At 42.8% G+C, this 20,706-nt stretch overlaps 2 protein-coding genes across 10 annotated transcripts in view; one reads left to right on the plus strand and one right to left on the minus strand.

Annotated features, from left to right (window-relative positions):
• Window positions 1–1,306: 1,306 nt before the first annotated feature.
• On the minus strand, window positions 1,307–10,605 carry HARBI1 (harbinger transposase derived 1). The gene is made up of 3 exons (XM_060017397.1): window positions 10,509–10,605; window positions 8,579–9,397; window positions 1,307–3,404 (listed from the first exon to the last, which is right to left on the minus strand). The coding sequence occupies exons 2-3, from the start codon at window positions 9,246–9,248 to the stop codon at window positions 3,025–3,027; spliced, it is 1,050 nt and encodes a 349-aa protein (XP_059873380.1). The 5' UTR covers window positions 9,249–9,397; window positions 10,509–10,605; the 3' UTR covers window positions 1,307–3,024.
• Window positions 10,606–10,928: 323 nt separating this feature from the next.
• The window catches only part of ATG13 (autophagy related 13), a 45,936-nt gene continuing 36,158 nt past the window's right edge, over window positions 10,929–20,706 (plus strand). For all 9 annotated transcript variants that reach the window (XR_009520408.1, XM_060018794.1, XM_060018796.1 and 6 more), the window contains exons 1-2: window positions 10,929–11,260; window positions 11,621–11,733. The gene's annotated coding sequence lies outside the window, so the exon portion shown is untranslated. The remainder of the gene's footprint in view (window positions 11,261–11,620; window positions 11,734–20,706) is intronic.

Genomic DNA, 20,706 nt, shown 5'->3' on the forward strand with positions numbered 1-20,706 from the left:
GCATTGCCATTTTAACTTAATTCTGAGTCCGTTATCTCTTATACCCACAATTTTGTAAAATCTGGGTGGGATCTAGGGAGCAAAAGGGACCTGAGGATATATGCATGCACAGTGGTTAAAACTCCAATTTCTTATTTTCTTGATCTCTTCTTAACTTCCCCTACACTGTCAGGGAAATCAACTGTTAAGCTCAGTTCTTGAGTTTCCAGTTTATTATTTCAGGTAGGGATACAATTGTAGTATGTCTATTATCTATATAGCCTCTATTTTATTCCTCCCTATCTCTTATACTTTTTCATATATGATCCCATTAAAATTGTGTCTTGTTTCTTTGTCCCTAAATTAGATTAACTTGCTATAGATCCTTTACAGTCCAAGAAAGGAGCTCCATCTCTGTTTAGTTCATTTTAAACTAAGAATATGTTTATGGTCCCTCTTTTGTATAATTTGGAATTAGTAAACCACTGATAACCCAATATTGTAGTTTTCCCTTAATATATCCTGGGACTTTTGCTGTCTTGGAACAGCTAAGGGCAAATCTGGAGAACTTCTATGCTGGCCAGATGGAATCATCTACGGGAAGATGAGGCTTATACAAGACAGGTGAAATCCTTGACTTTGTCCCAAAGCTATACCAGGAAGATACTATAAATCCACAATAAGGACCTCAAGAGAAGACTTCTCAGGCACCTATAAAAAGCCCCTATAAGCAAACCCTTGGCAATTTGGAAATACAGATCATGATCCCTCCCCTAGGTCATTCTGAGGAAAGTGTAACTGGACTGAAAAAAAATCCTGGCCTATAAAAATCCAGGTCGAAAGGAGATTAAAGGAATAGATTTTAACAGTTACTCTGTGGAATTATTAGGAAATAAAATGCTCCCAGGGAAAAACACTTCCAGCCAATGTTCAGTCTGTTCAGCACTTAGAAATTATCTTTGGTGTGCAAGTAATAGGCTTGAAATTGCTAATGAATTCTCCCCCAGACTGCCCCTCCCACTGAGGCTTCATGTCACCATCTAATGAGTTAAGTTGTGAAAACCCCAATTTTCCTTTAATGTGGTTTTCTAAAGCTAAAATGCTAGGCACTTTCCAAGATTACACTCCACCTTGCCTCTTAAGATGCACGGGTGGCAGTATGCCTTTCCTCATGCAATACTCATAATAGAACCAAAACTTTAGAGGGAAAAATACCCATCAGGAAACTTGGAAAGACTGTGAGAGTTAAAATATTGCCTTATCAGGGAGACAAAGCAAGCTTGGGTCACAGGTTAAACTTTACAAAGAAAAAAACATAACAGGGCACCTCTATTGCATAACAAATAGAACAAAAGTTTCCAGTCACCCCTTCATTGTCCACTCCCATCTCAGCAATATCACTGTACTTGTTAAGCTCAACCTCCTGCCAAATGGACCCACTCCTTACAGAGTAGGATGATGATGGAAAATAGCATTTGGAGTAGAAATAAACAGCAGATAATAATCCATAATTGTTTTTAATCTTGTGGATGAGTCACCTTCAATTTATTTCCACATTTCTTTGGTCATCAGCTGTTCATTTCTTTACTTTGAAAATCACCAGATTAACACTGCCAAAGACAGGTAGGAAATGATCCATGAGGACAATTCAGAGGGATCACACGGGTGAGTGGCTGAGAAACTGGGAACAAAACAATCCTCAGGAAAGTCTCTATTTTGTCCCAGCAAAGGCACCAATGTGTGAACCTAATTCACACTTTCATTATTCCAATCAGGTTATTTTTATATCAGTATAATTTTAGAATAAGACTTGGTGGAGGATTATTTATTTCCTGAGAAATTCTGTCCATCACTTTGCACAGAAGATATTCAAGTAGGTCTAACTCCAAAATTCATTTCATACCAATAAATTATATTCCTTTTACTTCTCCTTTTTTTTTTTTTTTTTTGCAGTACGCGGGCCTCTCACTGCTGTGGCCTCTCCCGTTGCGGAGCACAGGTTCTGGAGGTGCAGGCTCAGCGGCCATGGATCACAGGCCTAGCAGCTCTGCGGCATGTGGGATCTTCCCGGACTAGGGCTCGAACCCGTGTCCCCTGCATCGGCAGGCAGACTCTCAACCACTGCGCCACCAGGGAAGCCCTTACCTCTCCTTTTTAATACATGTCTTCTGTATCCCCTAAACTTTCTTTCTGAACAAGGAATTTCAAAGCAGAATGGCCCAAAAGACATCCTAACATCATGATCATAAGAAATGTGATCTATTTAGATGTGGACTGTCTAAACCTGGGTGAATTTCCTTTGCCCATCAATCTATCAGGGTCTTTAGATCCCTGTAAAGTGTAAGCTTGCTATTTTGTCTCTATTTGACTTGTCTTCTTTAAGCTGATTGAATTCTTAAACCCATTTAGCCTTTAGCTCCTACTCAGGGTTGGAAGTAAGAGATTGGAGTCCAGATGTTCTCCCTGGGAACTAGGTCCAAGTCACAGCTCAGTTATTACAGACAGAATTAAGATGGAGGTTTTGGACTGTCCTTAACCTCCTCTTAAAAACACAAAGCTGAAAAATCACATTAGTAGCCGTTTATTGATGTCAGAAGACCATTTCCCAACTGAAATTTACTCTTCACACTTGCCTCAGATTATGCCTATATAGGTAGTAAAGTAGAAAAGCTAAAATGCCATCCAAATATTTCAGGACAAATATTGTTTTCTTTTGAAATCTCTAGATAACTGCTTTGATTTTGTAAGCACGATATAAACGTCTGCAACCAAGGAACTTTCAAATGAGTGAGTGGTGCTAACCTGGTGTTCAATGGATAGTAGAGAACTGTTGTCTCGGAGGTTTTGGTTTAGTTAATAAACTTGCAAATGAATCGAGATATTCTGGCCTAGCCTCAACCTTTCTAAAACACGCAGATTAAATGTCAGTTTGTGACAAGTGTCCACACGCTCAGTTATGCTAGATGATGGAACTGTAGGGGGTGGTGAGAGGGAAAGTTTGTCACAGCTCCTTCTGGAAAGCCTCCCCGCTCCCCACCTTCCACATTAGCTGAAGTGAGTGAGCATCAACTCCTGACGGATACGGTCAGCCTCTAGGTCCAAGGACTCCATGTGCTCATACTCTTCCTCAGGAGGCTGTTCCACGGGTCCTGTCCCTGGAGAGGACCAGACATCCAACCCATGCTCCAGGGAGATGTTGTGGAGGACGCAGCAGGCCAAGATGATGTGGCTGGACTTCTCCGGTGAGTACTGCAGTGCCCCCTTGGATCCATCCAGGCAGCGGAATCGGGAGCAGAGGGTTCGGAAAGTCTTCTCAATCACACTGTGAGTTGCAGAATGGGCCATATTATAGCGATATTCGGCTGGAGTTTCGGGAATGTGAAGTGGGGTCATAAGCCAGGTGCGGAGAAAGAAGGAACTGTCACCTGTGGGGAAGGCCCAAAGACATCACAGATGTTTATAACTGGAATACAAACAAAAAGGAAAATCCAGGAGCATGTACAGAGAATGGACAAGAAAATGCAACAGCTTCCGGAGCCAAAGCACACCAGGGAAGTGAAGAGGGAAATGCTGTGATAAAGAGCCCATAGCTAGTCACGAGCAGGAAGACCAGAGTGAGTCTTGGCTGCGAATACCCTTGGTTAAAACCAACAGAGAAAAGCTGACCCGGCTAAAGAAAGCTAAGTCTGAAAGAATGTAGGACAGAGGTGAAGGCACTGGAGGAAATGAAATTCCTGGATTTTCTTTTTTTGGCCGCGATGCACTGCTTGTGGGATCCTAGTTCCTTGACCAGGGATCAAACCCGGGCTCCCGGCAGTGGAAGCGCGGAGTCCCAACCACTGGACCTCCAGGGAATTCCAGGATTTTCTGAATTCAGAGATATTGTTCTTTAAGAAAAAGTTAATATGGCTTCCTTGGTGGCACAGGTGGTTAAGAATCCGCCTGCCAATGCAGGCGACAAGGGTTCAAGCCCTGGTCCGGGAAGTTCCCACACACCACGGAGCAACGAAGCCCGTGTGCCACAACTACTGAGCCTGCACTCTAGAGCCCGCGAGCCACAACTATGGACGCCCGTGTGCCTAGAGCCTGTGCTCCGCAACAAGAGAAGCCACCGCAATGAGAAGCCCACGCACCGCAATGAAGAGTAGCCCCCGCTCGCCGCAACTAGAGAAAGCACGCATGCAGCAAGGAAGACTCAATGCAGCCAAAACTAAATAAAATAAATTTAAAATAAAAAAGGTTAATAGAAACTATCACATAGCAAGCCAATCTTCAAAATCTCTAAAGAGCAAGAGTGCAAGAGAGAAAAAGAGAATTCTGCCAGGAGACCTCAAAACACTTGTGAGGAAAAATCTCTGACTTTACCATTAAAATGTCAGGTTTGAAAGCACTACCTAGGGATTTCAGAGTATTTCATAGACAATAATCATTCAATCTCCCAGTGCTAAGAAGAATAAGAGAAAACTCCCAGCAGAGATGAGAACTCAGGTGTTCTGCCTTCCTAGATATTACATTCATTAGAACCACGCCTTTGTAATAGAGGAACAGGTAGAATTTCACATTAACAAGGAGACCATAAATATAATGATGCAAGTAGTAATAGGGATAAAGAAATAAAATCAGAAGTCAATTAAAATAATATACACAAGGCATTTCCCTTAAGTGACTTCTTTATGGAATAATCCTGGGAAGTGCTAAAACCAAAACAAAACTGGGGTGCAATGTCCCATTACAATAGTGCAATGTTTCTATAATGTTTAATTGTCCTGATTCACTAAATCTGGAAGATGAAATGTCTCAGAGGAACAACCCCTTAGAAATTTGAGACAAATAGACCTGAAGAATACCAACTTGTATAGTTGCTGTGTTCCTCACCCACCATCAATTTCAGTAAACAGTTATGGATTGTTCAGAGAGTGCTAGGCACTGTTCCAAACATATAGCACTCCTTTCTTTTAGGAGCTTACATTTCTTTTTTTTCTTTTTGGCCACACCATGCGGCTTCTGGGGTCTTGGTTCCCTGACCAGGGATTGAATCCCGGCCTGTGGCAGTGAAAGAGCCAAGTATTAACTACTGGGTTGCCAGGGAATTCCCCATGGGTTAACTTTATTTTATTTTATTTTTAAAATAAATTTATTTATTTATTTATTTTTGGCTGCTACTCTTCGTTGCGGTGCATGGGCTTCTCACTGCAGTGGCTTCTCTTGTTGTGGAGCACATGCTCTAGGCATGCGGGCTTCAGTAGTTGTGGCACGTGGGCTCAGTAGTTGTGGTACATGGGCTTAGTTGCTCCGCAGCATGTGGGATCTTCCCAGACCAGGGCTCGAACCTGTGTCCCCTGTGTCGGCAGGCGGATCCTTAACCACTGTGCCACCAAGGAAGTCCCAACTTTATTTTGAATGATATTGACATATAACACTGTATTAGTTTTAGGAATACTGGATTAACTTTAAATATCTGAGATGGCTCACAAAATTTTCAAATTGTATATTTAGCTGACTTTTTTCCTCCTAAGTACAACCTATTTTAATTGAACTTGTCCCTACTAAATACTGAATTTTAGAAACTGATGTTGTAAATAATAATGAAAATAATATCTATGACTTGTCCAATCCCAACTCCACTAGGCAGATACTACTGACCTTATTTTAAAAGTGAGAAAATAAAAATAAACGTCACCCATCCTTTGATATGTTAGGCACAGGAAGAGGAAGGAGCTAGTCACTAAATGCTAATAATGTCAGACTCAAAGTCACTAAAACAATGGTATAATGCTGTAAAAGAGAGTAAGAAAAACATTTAAGATGACTAGCAAAACAAAGAGATACTAGATATTTGTTAAACGTCTCTTAAGAAACAGTATGAGCCTTAATTGGGAAGACATACAAGACAAGCTAGTTAATGTAGACCTCTTATAAAATGCTGCATCATCATTAACTGGTTATAATCCAAGCACCACTGGCAGACAGACACTCGGGAGGGGATTAGGAACAGAATTCCTAAACAGACTACAATTGCTTACATGATCAGTCATCCAAGAGACATTCTGGCAGATCTTACCCAAAGCTGCTTAACAAGACTAGCCCAAGAGCTGAAGAAATAACTCAGGCTGAATTGTTTGTAGGAGCAGGTACATTTAGAGAAGAGGAATTAGGTGATGCCCTCTGAAGGGGCATACGAGAATGAGGACATGAAGGGATGACACCCAAGATGAAAATATGCTAAACAAACAAACCAAAAAAAAAAGGGGGAATCACAGCTAGTTCTAGGTTTGGCAAATCTAGTACCATTCTACAAATCTGATGGTGTTCTTAAGATAAAATCAACCATCTTTTTTTTCTTTTTTTGTTTTGGCTGCGTTGGATTTTCGTTGCTGCGCGCAAGCTTTCTCTATTTGCGGCAAGCGGGAGCTACTCTTCGTTGCAGTACAGGGGCTTCTCATTGCAGTGGCTTCTCTTTGCAGAGCATGGGCTCTAGGCGTGTAGGCTTCAGTAGTTGCAGCATGCAGGCTCGGTGGTTGTGGCTCGCGGGCTTTAGAGTGCAGGCTCAGTAGTTGTGGCATACGGGTTTAGTTGCTCCGCGGCATGTGGGATCTTCCCGGACCAGGGCTAAAACCTGTGTCTCCTGCATTGGCAGGCGGATTCTTAACCACTGCGCCACCAGGGAAGTCCCCTTAGCTGGCTTTAGAGTTAGGGTACCAAAGTGATTTCATAAGAAATCAGCTTGGAACCCAAGTACTTCCCCAGCTGTGGAAGAAGTAGTTGGATGAGACACTTGCAGTCTTCCCTTCACTTCTTGGTGTGAGTTGTATGAAAATGGAATTTGAAAATTCAGAGTAGGCAAAAGGTGGGATTAAGACAAAGTTCCACTAGGGTAACGAGAAGGTGGGGCACTGACAACAGTGTGTAGAAGCAACAACTGGGGGCTTCCCTGGTGGTGCAATGGTTGAGTCCGCCTGCCGATGCAGGGGACATGGGTTCATGCCCCGGTCCGGGAAGATCCCACATGCCGTGGAGCGGCTGGGCCCGTGAGCCATGGCCGCTGAGTCTGTGCGTCCAGAGCCTGTGCTCCGCAACGGGAGAGGCCACAACAGTGAGAGGCCGGCGTACCGCAAAAAAAAAAAAAAAAAAAAAAAAAAAAGAAGCAACAACTGAAGAAAATCAGTTAAGTTCCAAGATGTTACTCATGGTACCCTGGCAGCTCTAAACCAATCAGTGTGACAGCAGTCTCTTCTCCTCACCTGGAACAGTGGGCAGGGGTGGGAGGGTTCTTCTTTTTTGGCTGCCCCGTGTGGCGTGTGGGATCTTAGTTCCCCGACTAGGGATCAAACCTGTGCCCCCTGCAGTGGAAGCGTGCAGTTTTAACCACTGGACCGCCAAGGAAGTCCCAAGGGGAGGTTTTTCTTTAACTGCCAATCAGCACATTAAAGAGAAAAATTCCTGAGTGTTTATTACATGTAAAACACTGTGTTATGAACATGTGCAGTGCAGACATGATTAGTGGCCTTAAAGAGAGGTCTTCCAATCCTTAATGTGCCTTCATCTCCCACATAACATGTTGTGTACAAGATAACCCTTGTCCTATTGCTTACATAGAATGGTTCTTTTTTTTTTAAAAAAAAAGACAACAAAAAAGCTGCCAGGCTCGAGGGTTTTATCACTGTTAACTAACTGTATTCCTCCCAGCTCTACAGTCACATCAGTTTGCACTGCTCAGTACTGAATAGGTTTTTGTCCTACTCAGATCATTAAGCCAGGCTTTCCGAGGGCACTCAGGCAAACAGATCTATGAAGTGAGTTTCCATAAGAACTGAATAAATGCACTGTCTACTATCATTTTCATACAGATATCATGGTGTCAATCACCAATGGCAAAAATAATACATTTTCACAATACTTTAGAGTGAACTTTCATATATATTCCCTAATCCTAACAATAGGTATTACTGCCCTTAGCATTATTTTCACCATTTTACAGATGATAAAAATTAAGGCTCAATTGTATGGATGTACTATATTTAACCAGATCTGCATTGATAAGTATCTTGGCTATATTTAAGGGGAATGCTTTTGTAGGGTTGTCGTTGCTATTGTTGTTTGTGAGTACAAAACATTGCTGCGATGCAAATGCCTGTAATTTTGTTTTACATATTTCTGAACATGTACCTCCAAGAAGAGCTGGGTCAAATTGTATGTTTTTAAATGTTAACAAGTGTCCTTTAAATGTTGATTTAAAAAAATTAAGGCTGGGGTGGTCCAGTGGTTAAGATTCTACCTTCTAATGCAGAGGGTGCAGGTTACATCCCTGGTCAGGGAGCTAAGATCTCACATGCCTAGAGGCCAAAAACCCAAAACATGAAACAGAGGCAATACTGTAACAAATTCAATAAAGACTTAAAAAAAAAAAAAGACATTACTTCTGTTTCAGTCCTGCTTAAAAAAAAAAAAAAATTAAGGCTCAGAGAGTTCTCATCTGAGGTCGTGCTTAAAACAAAACAGGACTGAGTCTCAGGTCTATAGACCCCTATATTTCATTCTACTCTGCCCAGACTTTTTTTTTATAGTTTCAAAAATGAAGCATTTACACCTGCAGACTTACCAAGCAGCCAGCTCTCTTTGTGCATCCCAGCTTCGAACTGACTGCTGAGAGAAGACTGCTGCAGCACAGCACAGTCCTGGAGGCTCCCCGGCCAGTTTGTTTCCACAGTCATCAGTGCCCCTCTGATGTCACACACCATGAGGCAGTTTAAAGAATGAAGACCTTTGCGGTTCACATAGGAAAGGTCTTCAGCATTTGGTGCCTTGATTGCCACATGGATACAGTCAACCACCCCTATGACCCCTGGCATCCCTGCCAACCCATAGAATTCATCCTTCAGAGCCTGCACGGAGGCTTCATCAGCTGGAAAGCGGATGAACTGCGAAGCTCTTTCCACAAGCGCTTCGGTGACATTGGCAACACATCGACTCATAGATGCCTGACTGATTCCAATAGCATCCCCCATCCGAGTCTGGAAGGAACCTGAGGTATAGAAGCCCAGTGCTGCAAGGATCTGTGTCTCTGGGCTAATAGCCCTGGATCTCTGAGTAGGTCTAGAAAGACTGGCCCCCAAGAGCTCCACCAAGTAATAAATGAACTGTCGAGGAAACCCATACATGGACATCAAGTATTCATCTGTCACATCATCCAGCTTAAAGCGGTCCAATGTGCGGTGACCTCGGCCATATAGCAAGAGATCACAGTCAAGTACTGTTATTGGTATAGCCATGGTACATGTAACTGTTGTCTCTCCTTCCCTCTGCTACTTTTCCTGAACTCTTCCCACTGAAGATGTTGGTGCAAGAAGGTATTTAAGGAAGTGTCAGAATTCAACAGCTAACCATCATTTAAATGGCTCTGGCATTTATAATCTTCTCTCTGTAAAGGTTAAAGAAAAAAACGAAAAACATTAGAAACCTACCAAAGACTTTAAAGTGATTCAGGGGCTTCCCTGGCGGTCCAGTGGTTAAGACTTCGCCTTCCAAGGCAGGGGGTGCGGGTTTGATCCCTGGTGGAGGAGCTAAGAGCCGACATGCCTTGCGGCCAAAAAACCAAAAACATAAAAAAACAAAAACAAAAAATACCAGAAGCAGTATTGTAACAAATTCAATAAAGACCTTAAAAATCATCCACATCAGGGCTTCCCTGGTGGCGCAGTGGTTGAGGGTCCACCTGCAGATGCAGGGGACGCGGGTTCGTGCCCCGGTCCGGGAAGATCCCTCATGTGGCGGAGCGGCTGGGCCCCGTGAGCCATGGCCGCTGAGCCTGCGCGTTCGGAGCCTGTGCTCCGCAGCGGGAGAGGCCACAACAGTGAGAGGCCCGCGTACAAAAAAAAAAAAAAAAAAAAAAAAGGTGCTATAACTGTAACTCGGTTTTTCTCCACTAACTCATGGCAATACAACAGGCTTGCTTTGGTATGAAGGAGAATGGGAGCTGAATTTTGGTGGCTCATTTAATGCCTGGCATTTGCATTGGGAAGAACAAAAGATTAATGGAGGTGATGGCATAATTATCCACAAAGTAAAAGAGGTCTGCTCCTAACTATACAGGCCACGAAGCAACTGACGTAAGTCATAGCTACCCAGGACAGGGATTAGTCACGGCAGGATTCATTACCCGAAGCCCTCTGGCTCCACCTGATAAGTAAGGGGTAAGAGATGGGGGTGGGGAGGGGGGAGTGTCGTTGTTCAAACTAGTCTAACAAGGGAAGAAGGGGCAAAAAACCGCCCACGACCCAGGCTGGTAGACGGGAGATTCTGTGTTGTAACAAAAGCCTTTCCCCTCACCCCAAGAAATCCAAATCGTGAGGCTGAGGTAAAGGAAGTAGGGAAGACCAGATAGGTTGGAAGGAAGGCGCAAAAGAAGAGGCTGGGAGAGCTAGGGCTGAGAGGACACTCCACCTCTAAGGCTTTTAAAAAGATGTCTTAGAAATGAATACGGAAGTGTGATTGCCCCGGCCACTCAAAGTCAGCCGAGGCCGTTCACCCACCTCTCGGCGGCTGCCAGATTACCAGCCGCACTTCCCACCCACCCAGCCGGGTCCGGCCCTCCTCCGGAACCGGCGGCCGAGCACAAGCCGCCACGGCGCTCTCTGTAGGCACCGCCCTCTCACGTCACCGCCCGCCCCAAGCCGTGTCCTCACTGCCGCTGCCGCCGCAACCTGCGATTCGCCGGCGCACATTCCACACACGGCCCAAAGGTTCACGCTCTTTCAAAGACCGCCTCTTTACGCCTTTGTTTTCTGAGACGCTTGAAGAGATTGGTGAATCGGACTTACATGGTAAGGAAACCAGTTTTTATGGGAACGTCAAACAGGAAAGAGATTAAGTAGGTCATCCATACTGTGCCGAAAGGGCGGCTGAGGTTAGATAGCTGTATTTCCCCCATAGCCCTCTTCCTCCCACCGCCGTCACCGAAGCGGATGAAAACAAACAGTAACGATGGCGGCGCCGGGAAGCGACCGGCTGCTGGGCTGAAGGCAGGAGTGATCACTTGAGCTGTGAGGGAAGCCCTGAAGAGCGCCTGTAGACGTGAGTGCGACAACTCGCGCAGTCTTGGGAACGAAACTCCCGGGGCCTGCGAGCCACGAGGCTCCTGAGGCGTGAGGTATTATCTGCGACCCGTGCTGTCAGTGCAGCTCCGGAGCGCGGAGCTCTCAGCCAGGAGGCGCAGCTGGCCGGCCCCAGGCCCCGGCCTCCGTAATGAGAGCCCCGAGCCACTCTCTGTGTCGCAGCTTCACAGGTACTAACTTTAGGGGGGATACCCCCGGATCTCTCAGCGCCCCCGGGTGGGAGGCTGTGGACCTGCGGCCTGCGGCCTGTCGGGTACGTCCTGGCGAAGCCGAAGCCTATTAGCTGTAGGTCAGTCCCCTAAGCTTTCTTTGGGAAGTCGGGTTACTGTAGGCTTCATTGGCCCTTGATCATTCCCAGTCCTTACAGAGATACCCAGAGCTTTCGACTCTGCTTTCTCAGCTCTTTGGGTTAAAGGCATTTTGGAAGGAATTTGTGGGCCCATAACTCTGTGGTTGGGTACCAGTATGAATGAGATAGGTTTTCATTCAATCAAGATTTGTTGAGTGCCAAATATGTACTCCGCGTGTAGGTGAGGGTGACTGTTGACTAGTGCAAAAAGGGACCCAAGGTTCACGACTCTCTTACTGGCAGTGGAATGACCTGTGGAAACCTGCGATCCATTCTCATTAAGTAAATCTCTGGGTAAGTGGCTAAGCACCTTCTTGGATTCATCACTAACTCATCTCAGTTTTCACTTTCTCACTCAGTTATTTACCAAGTTTTTCTGGTCAATTCAGTGGAGCGTTTCACTTTTAGTGTTCCTTCCTCTCTGGCCATCCCACAGCCAGAGAGAGAGGGGTGGAGGGCGGGGGAATGGATGTGAATGAACGAATATTTAAAGAACAAAAGTGCCTATTTTTTCATTACACTTACTTTAAAAGTCATCTCCTAAGGTGGTATAATTTATTGAACACCTTCAATGGGAGATGTGCAATAATAAGAAACAACAGGTCCTTTCTTTACACTAAATTAACTCCAGGTTATTGTGTGTTGTTTTATGTGTTAGTCCTTTCATGTGTGGCTATCATGGCTCCAATTAAATTATATGTTTTTGTTTGTTTCTTTCAACTCCATTTTTCAGCCGAGCAGAAGTCTTGTAAGTGCTTGTGGAAGGGAATCCTGAGTTAATATTTTTCATACCCAGGGGATGATGAATAAGTGATGAAGCAAAGGTCGTATGTATTGACCTGTGTAGTAAAATGCATGTAGTGCATTTTCAAATTGTACCCCTTTGGGTCAGAAGTTAAGACGGCTATGGCAACTTTTGAGATTTACATTTCATACAAATTGCTATTTCTTTACTTACACCTAACAGTTCTTATTATTTGTATTTTTTTTCCCTCAAGTGGAAACTGCAGATCAAAAACTGCAGATCTTCAGCTACTAAATACTCCAAATTATATTGTTTTATTTAAGGACTAAAAATCAGCTGGACACAATTCAGTCCGGCCATATACGCGTACTGGAATTGTACCGTATGGAGGTGGGGGCAAGAAATCTCCTTTTTTCCATTGTCTTTCCTGCTTGCATCCACCCAGCTGCATCAGCTTATGACCTCCATGACTCAGAGCAGGGTGTCCATAGCCTAAATGCAAAAAGAAGCCTAAGACATTAACATTGAGCTTCCAAAGACATGAGTCCTACTACATGAGTGAGTTTTCAAAGATAATTTTGACTAACCAGAAAGTGCAACCACTATAGAACTTATTGCTGTCACTTGATAAGGTTCATTACCAAAGCTCTGCAATTACATTTTGTTCCATTGGGAGTGGAAGTTAGTTATTTTGGAATTTTTATCTGGAGGGAACTTATTTAATCTTAGTAATGCTTGGAAATCCCTAAAACTTTTACTTTTAAACACTTTTTACATTATTATAGAAGAGATGAAAATAACACTGTGGTTGGAGCACTGCATTCCTCACTCTATGACCCTTTATTATTCAAATTAAGTTTTTTGGGTTTTGGTTTTTTAAAATTATTTTTTTGGTACGCGGGCCCCTCACTGTTGTGGCCTCTCCCGTTGCGGAGCACAGGCTCCGGACACGCAGGCTCAGCGGCCATGGCTCACGAGCCCAGCTGCTCTGTGGCATGTGGGATCTTCCTGGACCAGGGCACGAACCCGTGTCCCCTGCATCGGCAGGCGGACTCTCAACCACTGCGCCACCAGGGAAGCCCTGTTTTTATTTATTTAAAAAAATATTTATTTATGGGACTTCCCTGGTGACGCAGTGGTTAAGAATTCGCCTGCCAATGCAGGGGACATGGGTTTGATCCCTGGTCCGGGAAGATCCCACATGCCGTGGAGCAACTAAGCCCATGTGTCACAACTAGTGAGCCTGTGCTCTAGAGCCCATGAGCCACAACTACTGAGCCTGCATGCTGCAACTACTGAAGCCCGCGTGCCTAGAGCCCGTGCTCCACAACAAGAGAAGCCACTGCAGTGAGAAGCCCGCGCACCGCAATGAAGAGTAGCTCCCGCTCACCACAACAATAGATAGACCACGCGCAGCAACAAAGACCCAACACAGCCAAAAATGAATATTAAAAATTAAAAAAAATTGTATTTATTTGGCTGCACTGGGTATTAGCTGCAGCACGCAGGATCTTCATTGCCGCCTGCAGGATCTTTAGTTGCAGCATGCACGATCTAGTTCCCTGACCAGGGATCGAACCCAGGCCCCCTGCATTGGGAGCGAGGAATCTTAACCACTGGACCACCAGGGAAGTCCCTGGTTTTATTTTTTAATGGAAGAAAAGTATAGAAACTCACTGAGTAAGAAATGCAGGCTATTCAGCTAATATTTGAACTACTGTATTGCTTAAGATTTTTTTGCCTTGTATGTTGACTTTAGAGTCTTAAAATATGTATACTTTACTCAAAGTTTATTCTTGGAAAAAGCTTGCCTAAACTTTATATGTGGATAATTTAGAAGTAATTTCCAACTTGGGGTGTTGAGTAAAATAAATTTCCATAGGGCCTCATTTTTTCATGCATGGATTTAATACAAGAGAGGGTGCACGGGGTTACTGGTCCTTGCCTCCTCTTTGTCAAATTGTGGAGAGCAGTAAAAACTGCAGGTAGGTCTTCCCTGGTGGCGCAGTGGTTGGGAGTCCGCCTGCCGGTGCAGGGCCGGGAGGATCCCACGTGCCGCGGAGCGGCTGGGCCCGCGGGCCGTGGCCACTGGGCCTGTGCGTCTGGAGCCTGTACTCTGCAACGGGAGGGGCCGCAGCAGCGAGAGGCCCGCGCGTACAGCAAAAAAAAAAAAAAAAACCCAAAAACTGCAGGTAGTCCCTGACAGGATAAAGGCAGTGTATGCAAAGGGAGAATGCAGAGGAGGCTAACTAGACCTCTATGACCAAGGGGAAAAAGAAACTTTTCTTGGGAATTCCTCAAAGTCCAGTGGTTAAGACTCCACGCTTCCACCGCAGAGGGTCATGGGTTTGATCCCTGGTCAGGGAACTATGATCCTGCATGCCAAGTGGTGCACGCCCCACCCCTCACCAAAAAAAAAAAAACAACAACTTGAAGTTTGGGTTTTAAATCTTAAAACGATTTAAAATCCTTAAAGGGATGTAAAATTAGTTTTGAATCTTTAAAAAGATTTTAAATCCCTTAAGAGGATGTAAAATTAATTTTAAATAATTGTTTTTAACTGTAGAGTAAATGTGAGCCAGTTTGTTAGAGAAAGCCTCTAAATACCAGTATAGGTGGCACAAGAAATTTGCTTTTGCCCTGGTGGTGTCCCCCATATGCCCTTGGTTACAAGAGAAGGGAGAAGATTGTGAGTCACCACTACATAGAAAAACAACTCAACATGCACAGTCTGTCAACAGTATCTTAGTAAAAATAAAGGTAAATAAAGAATGTATAGAAGTGATAACCCAGTATTCTTATTTTGGAAAATACAGTTTTCACTCTTGACTTTTGATTCATGCAAATATGAAAGAAATAGAGTTAAAAATCATATTATTCTTTCCAGGGTGGTTTGTCGCCACCCTCACCTTCCTCCTGTATTGCCCAGAGCTATTATGTCATTAGGAGAGATTATGTAGAGAAATACTTGTGGAGGTTTAAATGCCCTGTTTTAAATATAAGCTTAAGGGTGTTTTTATGCTTTAATCTACTTCTGTTGGAATTTTCAAGAAATCGAATATTGGCCTTATGTATTCTTTAGACTGGTTTTTAAATTGTTCCTTAGTTAATCAAACACAGCTTTTGTCTTTTATCTTTATTCCCACTTCCCATTTTCTTTTGATTTACTTTACTTCCTGGTTTCTTAAATTGCATACTTATTTGAGATTTTTTTTAAATTATAAAGACTATAAGTTTTCCTCTGAATTTTTCTTTTGCTGTGTCTCATTTGTTGTCAAATATTCTTCATTTTGTTAATTTCTAGATCATTTGTAACTGGTTTTTATTTCAATGTTTATTATAAAAAGCTTCCTAGTGTATACACGGTTAACTTTTTATGATGTTTCTAGTTTATTGAATTATGGGCAATAACATCTTGGAAAAAAAGTTTTTTAATGGTCAAGAACATGATCAGTTTGTGGTGTCCCTTGAACCTAAGAGAATAATGTGAAAGGTAGAGTTAGATAACTAAGAGCTTTATTGAGGATCTCATATGTGGCAAGTACTCTTTACAGGACCTATCTCATTTAATCCTCACCACAACCCTATGAGAAAGGAATCTGAAGTACAGAAAGATTGAGTGACTCGCACTATATGCCACCATATATATGTGTATATATATATGAATGACTTGTTTTTATTATTCAGATCCTCAAAAATTTTTTATATCTACTTGATATATCAAAGAGGTATGTTGAATCTTCAGGTATAGTTTTGGTTTTATCAAGCTCTCCTAGTATCTCTAGGAATTTTTGCTTTATGTATTTTATTGTTATATTGCTAACATGTAAAGGTTTATGGCTATCATATTTTCAGAGATTATCGTTACTGAATGTCCCTTTTAATCTCATTTCATCGCTTCTGGTCTGGAAGTGTCATAAATATCGACACTTCTGCTTTCTTTTTCTTTTTTTTAAATGTATTTATTTTATTTTTGGCTGCGTCGGGTCTTCATTGCGCGCGGGCTTTCTCTAGTTGCTGCGAGCGGGGGCTACTCTTCGTTGCAGTGAGCGGGCTTCTCATTGTGGTGGCTTCTCTTGTTGCGTAGCACAGGCGCTATGCGCGCAGGCTTCAGCAGTTGTGGCACGTGGGCTTCAGTATTTGTGGCTCGCGGGCTCGAGAGCGCAGGCTCAGAAGTTGTGGTGCATGGGCTTAGCTGCTCCATGGCATGCGGGATCTTCCCAGACCAGGGCTCGACCCTGTGTCCCCTGTATTGGCAGGCGGATTCTTAACCACTGCGCCACCAGGGAAGGCCCTGCTTTATTTTTCTTTTCTGTCTTTCTTTCTTTTTTTTTTTTCTTTTTTTTTTTTTTGCGGAGCACAGGCTCTGGACACACAGGCCCAGCCGCTCCACGGCATGTGGGATCTTCCCGGACTGGGGCACGAACCCGTGTCCCCTGCATCGGCAGGCAGACTCAACCACTGTGCCACCAGGGAAGCCCTCTTTCTTTTTTCTTCCTCTTTCCCCCCTCCCTCCCAAGTGAGTGTATCTCTGCTTTCTTCTTTATTTTCAGACTTTCTTTGTAACTGTTTTGCTAGAAGACTATTTCAGTTGTTTAAACTTTTCCATTCTGTTTCTCATTTGTCTACAAAGAACTTTCTAAATGGAAAAAAAGATCTTTATGATTTACTAATTCTGATGCCTAGAAAGTGGGGAAATTACAGTTTTGTTCTCTTTACCTTTGAACTTGTACCTAACTGGTTTTTTTGGGGGGGTGGGGTTGTTTTATGGCTGCACCACCCAACTTTCGGGATCTCAGTTCCTGATCAGGGATTGAACCCGTGCCCCCTGCAGTGGAATCGCAGAGTCCTAACCATTGGACCGCTGGGAACTCCCTTAACCGTTTTTTCTTATTAACTGTTCCTGATTTGCCATACTGAGCTTTTAAGCCTGAGTCCAGAACATTTAAAAACTGTTAAAAATTGGAAAGCATAATTATTTTTTCAGTAATTGATGTTAATTAACTTTTCCCAGTTTTAGGGGCTGGAGGTATTATCTGGGGTCATTTTTGTATAATCTCTTGCCAAAATATTCAGTTGTTTCTTTGAAATTATTTGCTCTTTCCTTCCTTTATTGACTGCCTCACCTTAATCCAGTGCTATCACCAACTCTCATCTGGATTACTGAAATGGCTTCCTAGCTGGTCTTCCTGCCTCTAATCCCTTTATTTCATCTCCCCCTCTCTATATTCAGATTAATGTCCCTAAATTTTTACCTATAGAAGAATCTGCATTGACTCCCTACTATAATCTACTGTTATTCTCTTTTGCTCACTTTTATGTTTCCCTACTAATCTGGCTGGATCATACTTACCTACTTTTTGTACATTTTTGTTCTCTGTCCAAATTCTCAATTTTGTGCTTCATTTAATTGAACATATTAAGCATAGTAATTTTAAGGTCTGTGTCTGATAACTGTTAATGTGTTTCTAATATCTTTTGGATTTTGATCATTTGTGTTTGTCTCCTTGAGTGCCTGGTTTACTTTAACATGTGCCAGAAATTGTATATGAAAAATTATAGAGATAATTTATGGATTAGGACAACATTATTTTCTTCCAGGGAGAAATTACCTGTGTTTCTGGCAGAGGCTAAGGGCAGACCTTATTCTACACTGTTGAAGCGGAGTGATGTGTAAAATTTTTCATAATAAAAACTTTTTAAAATTAGCTTGAAGTCATACAAATTACAACTACATTTGTCTTCTGAGAGAAGAACTATCCATTGTTTTTGTAAATTAAAAAAAAACCTTAAAGAATACAGCAATAGCCTATTTATCTGGGTTGTATATTATGGATTAAAAGGGAAAGGAGTAACAAGGAAATACTTGGAGAAAAAAGAAAAAAAAAAAGACCCATTCATAATGTCTGTCATCTCCGTACTCATTATATACCCTAATCTTAAAATTAAGCCATTACCAAATGTAAAATGGCATGGCTGCCTTGGAAAACAGTTTGGCAGTTCCTCAAAAAAATTAAATGTTGAATCACCATATGATCCAGCAATTTCATTTGTAGGTATATACCCAAGAGAATCATATGTTAACACCAAAACTTACCCATGAGTGTTCTCAGGAATATTATTCACAGTAGCCAAAAAGTGGAGACAACTTAGACGTCCATCACTTGATGAGTCAATTAACAAAATGTAGTCTGCCAATTCAGTGGAATATTATTCAGCCATAAAAAGGAATGAAGTACTGACACATGCTAAAATACAGAGTGAACCTTGAAAACATGCTAAGTGAAGGAAGCAAGTCACAAAAAGGTGACATAGGATTTCCTTTATGTGAAACTTCCAGAATAAGCAAGTCCATAGCAATAAAGCCTACTAGTAGTTGCCAAGGACAGGGAGAAGGGGAAGGGGAGTGATGGATAACAGATGTGGGATTTCTTTTCAATGTGATAAAAATGTGGTGATGGTTGCACATCCTTGTGAATATACTAAAAAGCACTGAATTGTACACTTTAAAATGGTAAATTTTATGGTATGTGAATTATAACTCTGTTAAGAAAAACTATATAAAGTGATTCTTTAAAAAATTTTAACCTACTGCCTTAACATTCTAAGTCAACGTGTTTAACAAGTTCATAAATAAGCGTATTTCTTCTTAGCTTGCCCAGTCTCCTATCTCAGATGTGTAGTCTCTCACATTGTCTTGTTCTTTTGAGTTCTTGGTGTTTTATTTCCATGTGCAATCTGCAGATTTTTAAATTCTGAGTTCATCTAGCTAAAAGTTGGAAGGAAGGGTTATGAATGGCCTGGCAGTAGGCTGTTGATGATCCAAGTCTGTGAAAGCTTCTCTCAGGCCTCCTTCGGGCTTCCTTCTGCCTGTTTCTAGGAGTTTCAGTGGTTTTGGACAAGTTTTTAGGTTAATTTCTTGGCTTTTTGTTTCCTTACCATCCATGTAGGTAGTGTAATTTTGGATCTTATATCTGTGTACCTTACTGATGTATTCTTTTGAAGGTTTGAGAGTAACTTCCCCACCTCCCAACCTTGCCATGATAGATGGCAAAGCTCTTCATTGCTTCTCTAGGATTCTTCTGGCCTCTGATCAAGGAGCACTTGGCTCTGGGGTTTTCTGCAGGGGAGGTTTCTACCTGCCCGTAAGCTTGAGGTATGATTCCCTCACACCCCACTCTTGTTCTCATGTGTTCATTATAAGAATCTGACCTTGCTCTCCATAAACCTCAGCTCCCTGGCATCAATTTTCCCTTATATCTATGGCTTTAACTTACCTTTTTTTCTGGAACCTGGGATTTTTCAATCTTTCTGGTTTAGCTGCGTATCAAAATCTTTTTATTGTCATATCTTATTTGCATTTTTATGTATCTGTAGTGGGCAGGGGTGGGGTGTGACTGATAACATTAGTTTAGTCCACATTGTTGTTGGATGTCCTCCGAGTTTTGAAACTCATATCTGACATGGCGCAGTGCATTGAACTCCTTGTCTCCTTCACTCTCAAGGCAAGGATATCCTGTGATGGGAACTTGGAAGTATAGCTAGAGCAGTCATTCAGATGTTTGAAAAACTGTATTTGAAATAGGTCTACAAGGAGATAGAAAACTTTTATGCTGGGTGAAAGTTAGTTAAGAACTTTACCCTGCTATAGACCATTTGATGAGGATGGATTTTGTTTGTTAGATTTTTTTTGAAAAATGTAAGATATACAGAAAAATTGTAAGAATATTAAAGTGAACTTTCATATACTCCTTTTTTTTTTTTTTTTTTTTGTGGTACGCGGGCCTCTCACTGTTGTGGCCTCTCCCGTTGCGGAGCACAGGCTCCGGACGCGCAGGCTCAACGGCCACGGCTCACAGGCCCAGCTGCTCCGCGGTATGTGGGATCTTCCCGGACCGGGGCACGAACCCGTGTCCCCTGCATCGGCAGGCGGACTCTCAACCACTGCGCCACCAGGGAAGCCCCAACTTTCATATACTCTTCACCTACATTCATACATTGTTCTCTGTTGGCCACATTGCTTTACTTCTTTCTGTATGTATCACATACTGTATAATAGAACAACGCAGGATTTCTTACTTTTTTCTTTTCCCCTGGACTCTTGAGAAAAGTTACTTGTATCTTAAGACAAGAACATTGAACAGGGGCTTCCCTTGGCACACACACACACACACCATGCTAGTGGTAGAGGGAGGATTCCAAAATGGTGATTGCACCAGTGTCCATGTGGTAGAACAGGCTCCCAAAAATGGCTGCCACAAGTATCTATGTCCCCAGGGTGAACTCCAGTTGCCTTCTGCCTCTCCAGGAGACTCTTCAAGATTAGCAGGTAGTTCTGACCCAGGGTCCTTTGAAATTACTACTTCTGCCTTAAAGGTCCCGGCACATGTGAGAGTTTGTGTGCCCTTTAAGAGATTCCATTCTATTTCCCACAGCCCTCTGGTGCTCCTAGATGTAAGCTCCACAGGCTTTCAAAGCCAAACATTCTGGGGGCTTGTCTTCCTGGCATAGGACCCCCAGGC

The sequence above is a fragment of the Delphinus delphis genome, chromosome 8 (assembly GCF_949987515.2).
Source record: "Delphinus delphis chromosome 8, mDelDel1.2, whole genome shotgun sequence".
NCBI lineage: Eukaryota > Metazoa > Chordata > Mammalia > Artiodactyla > Delphinidae > Delphinus > Delphinus delphis.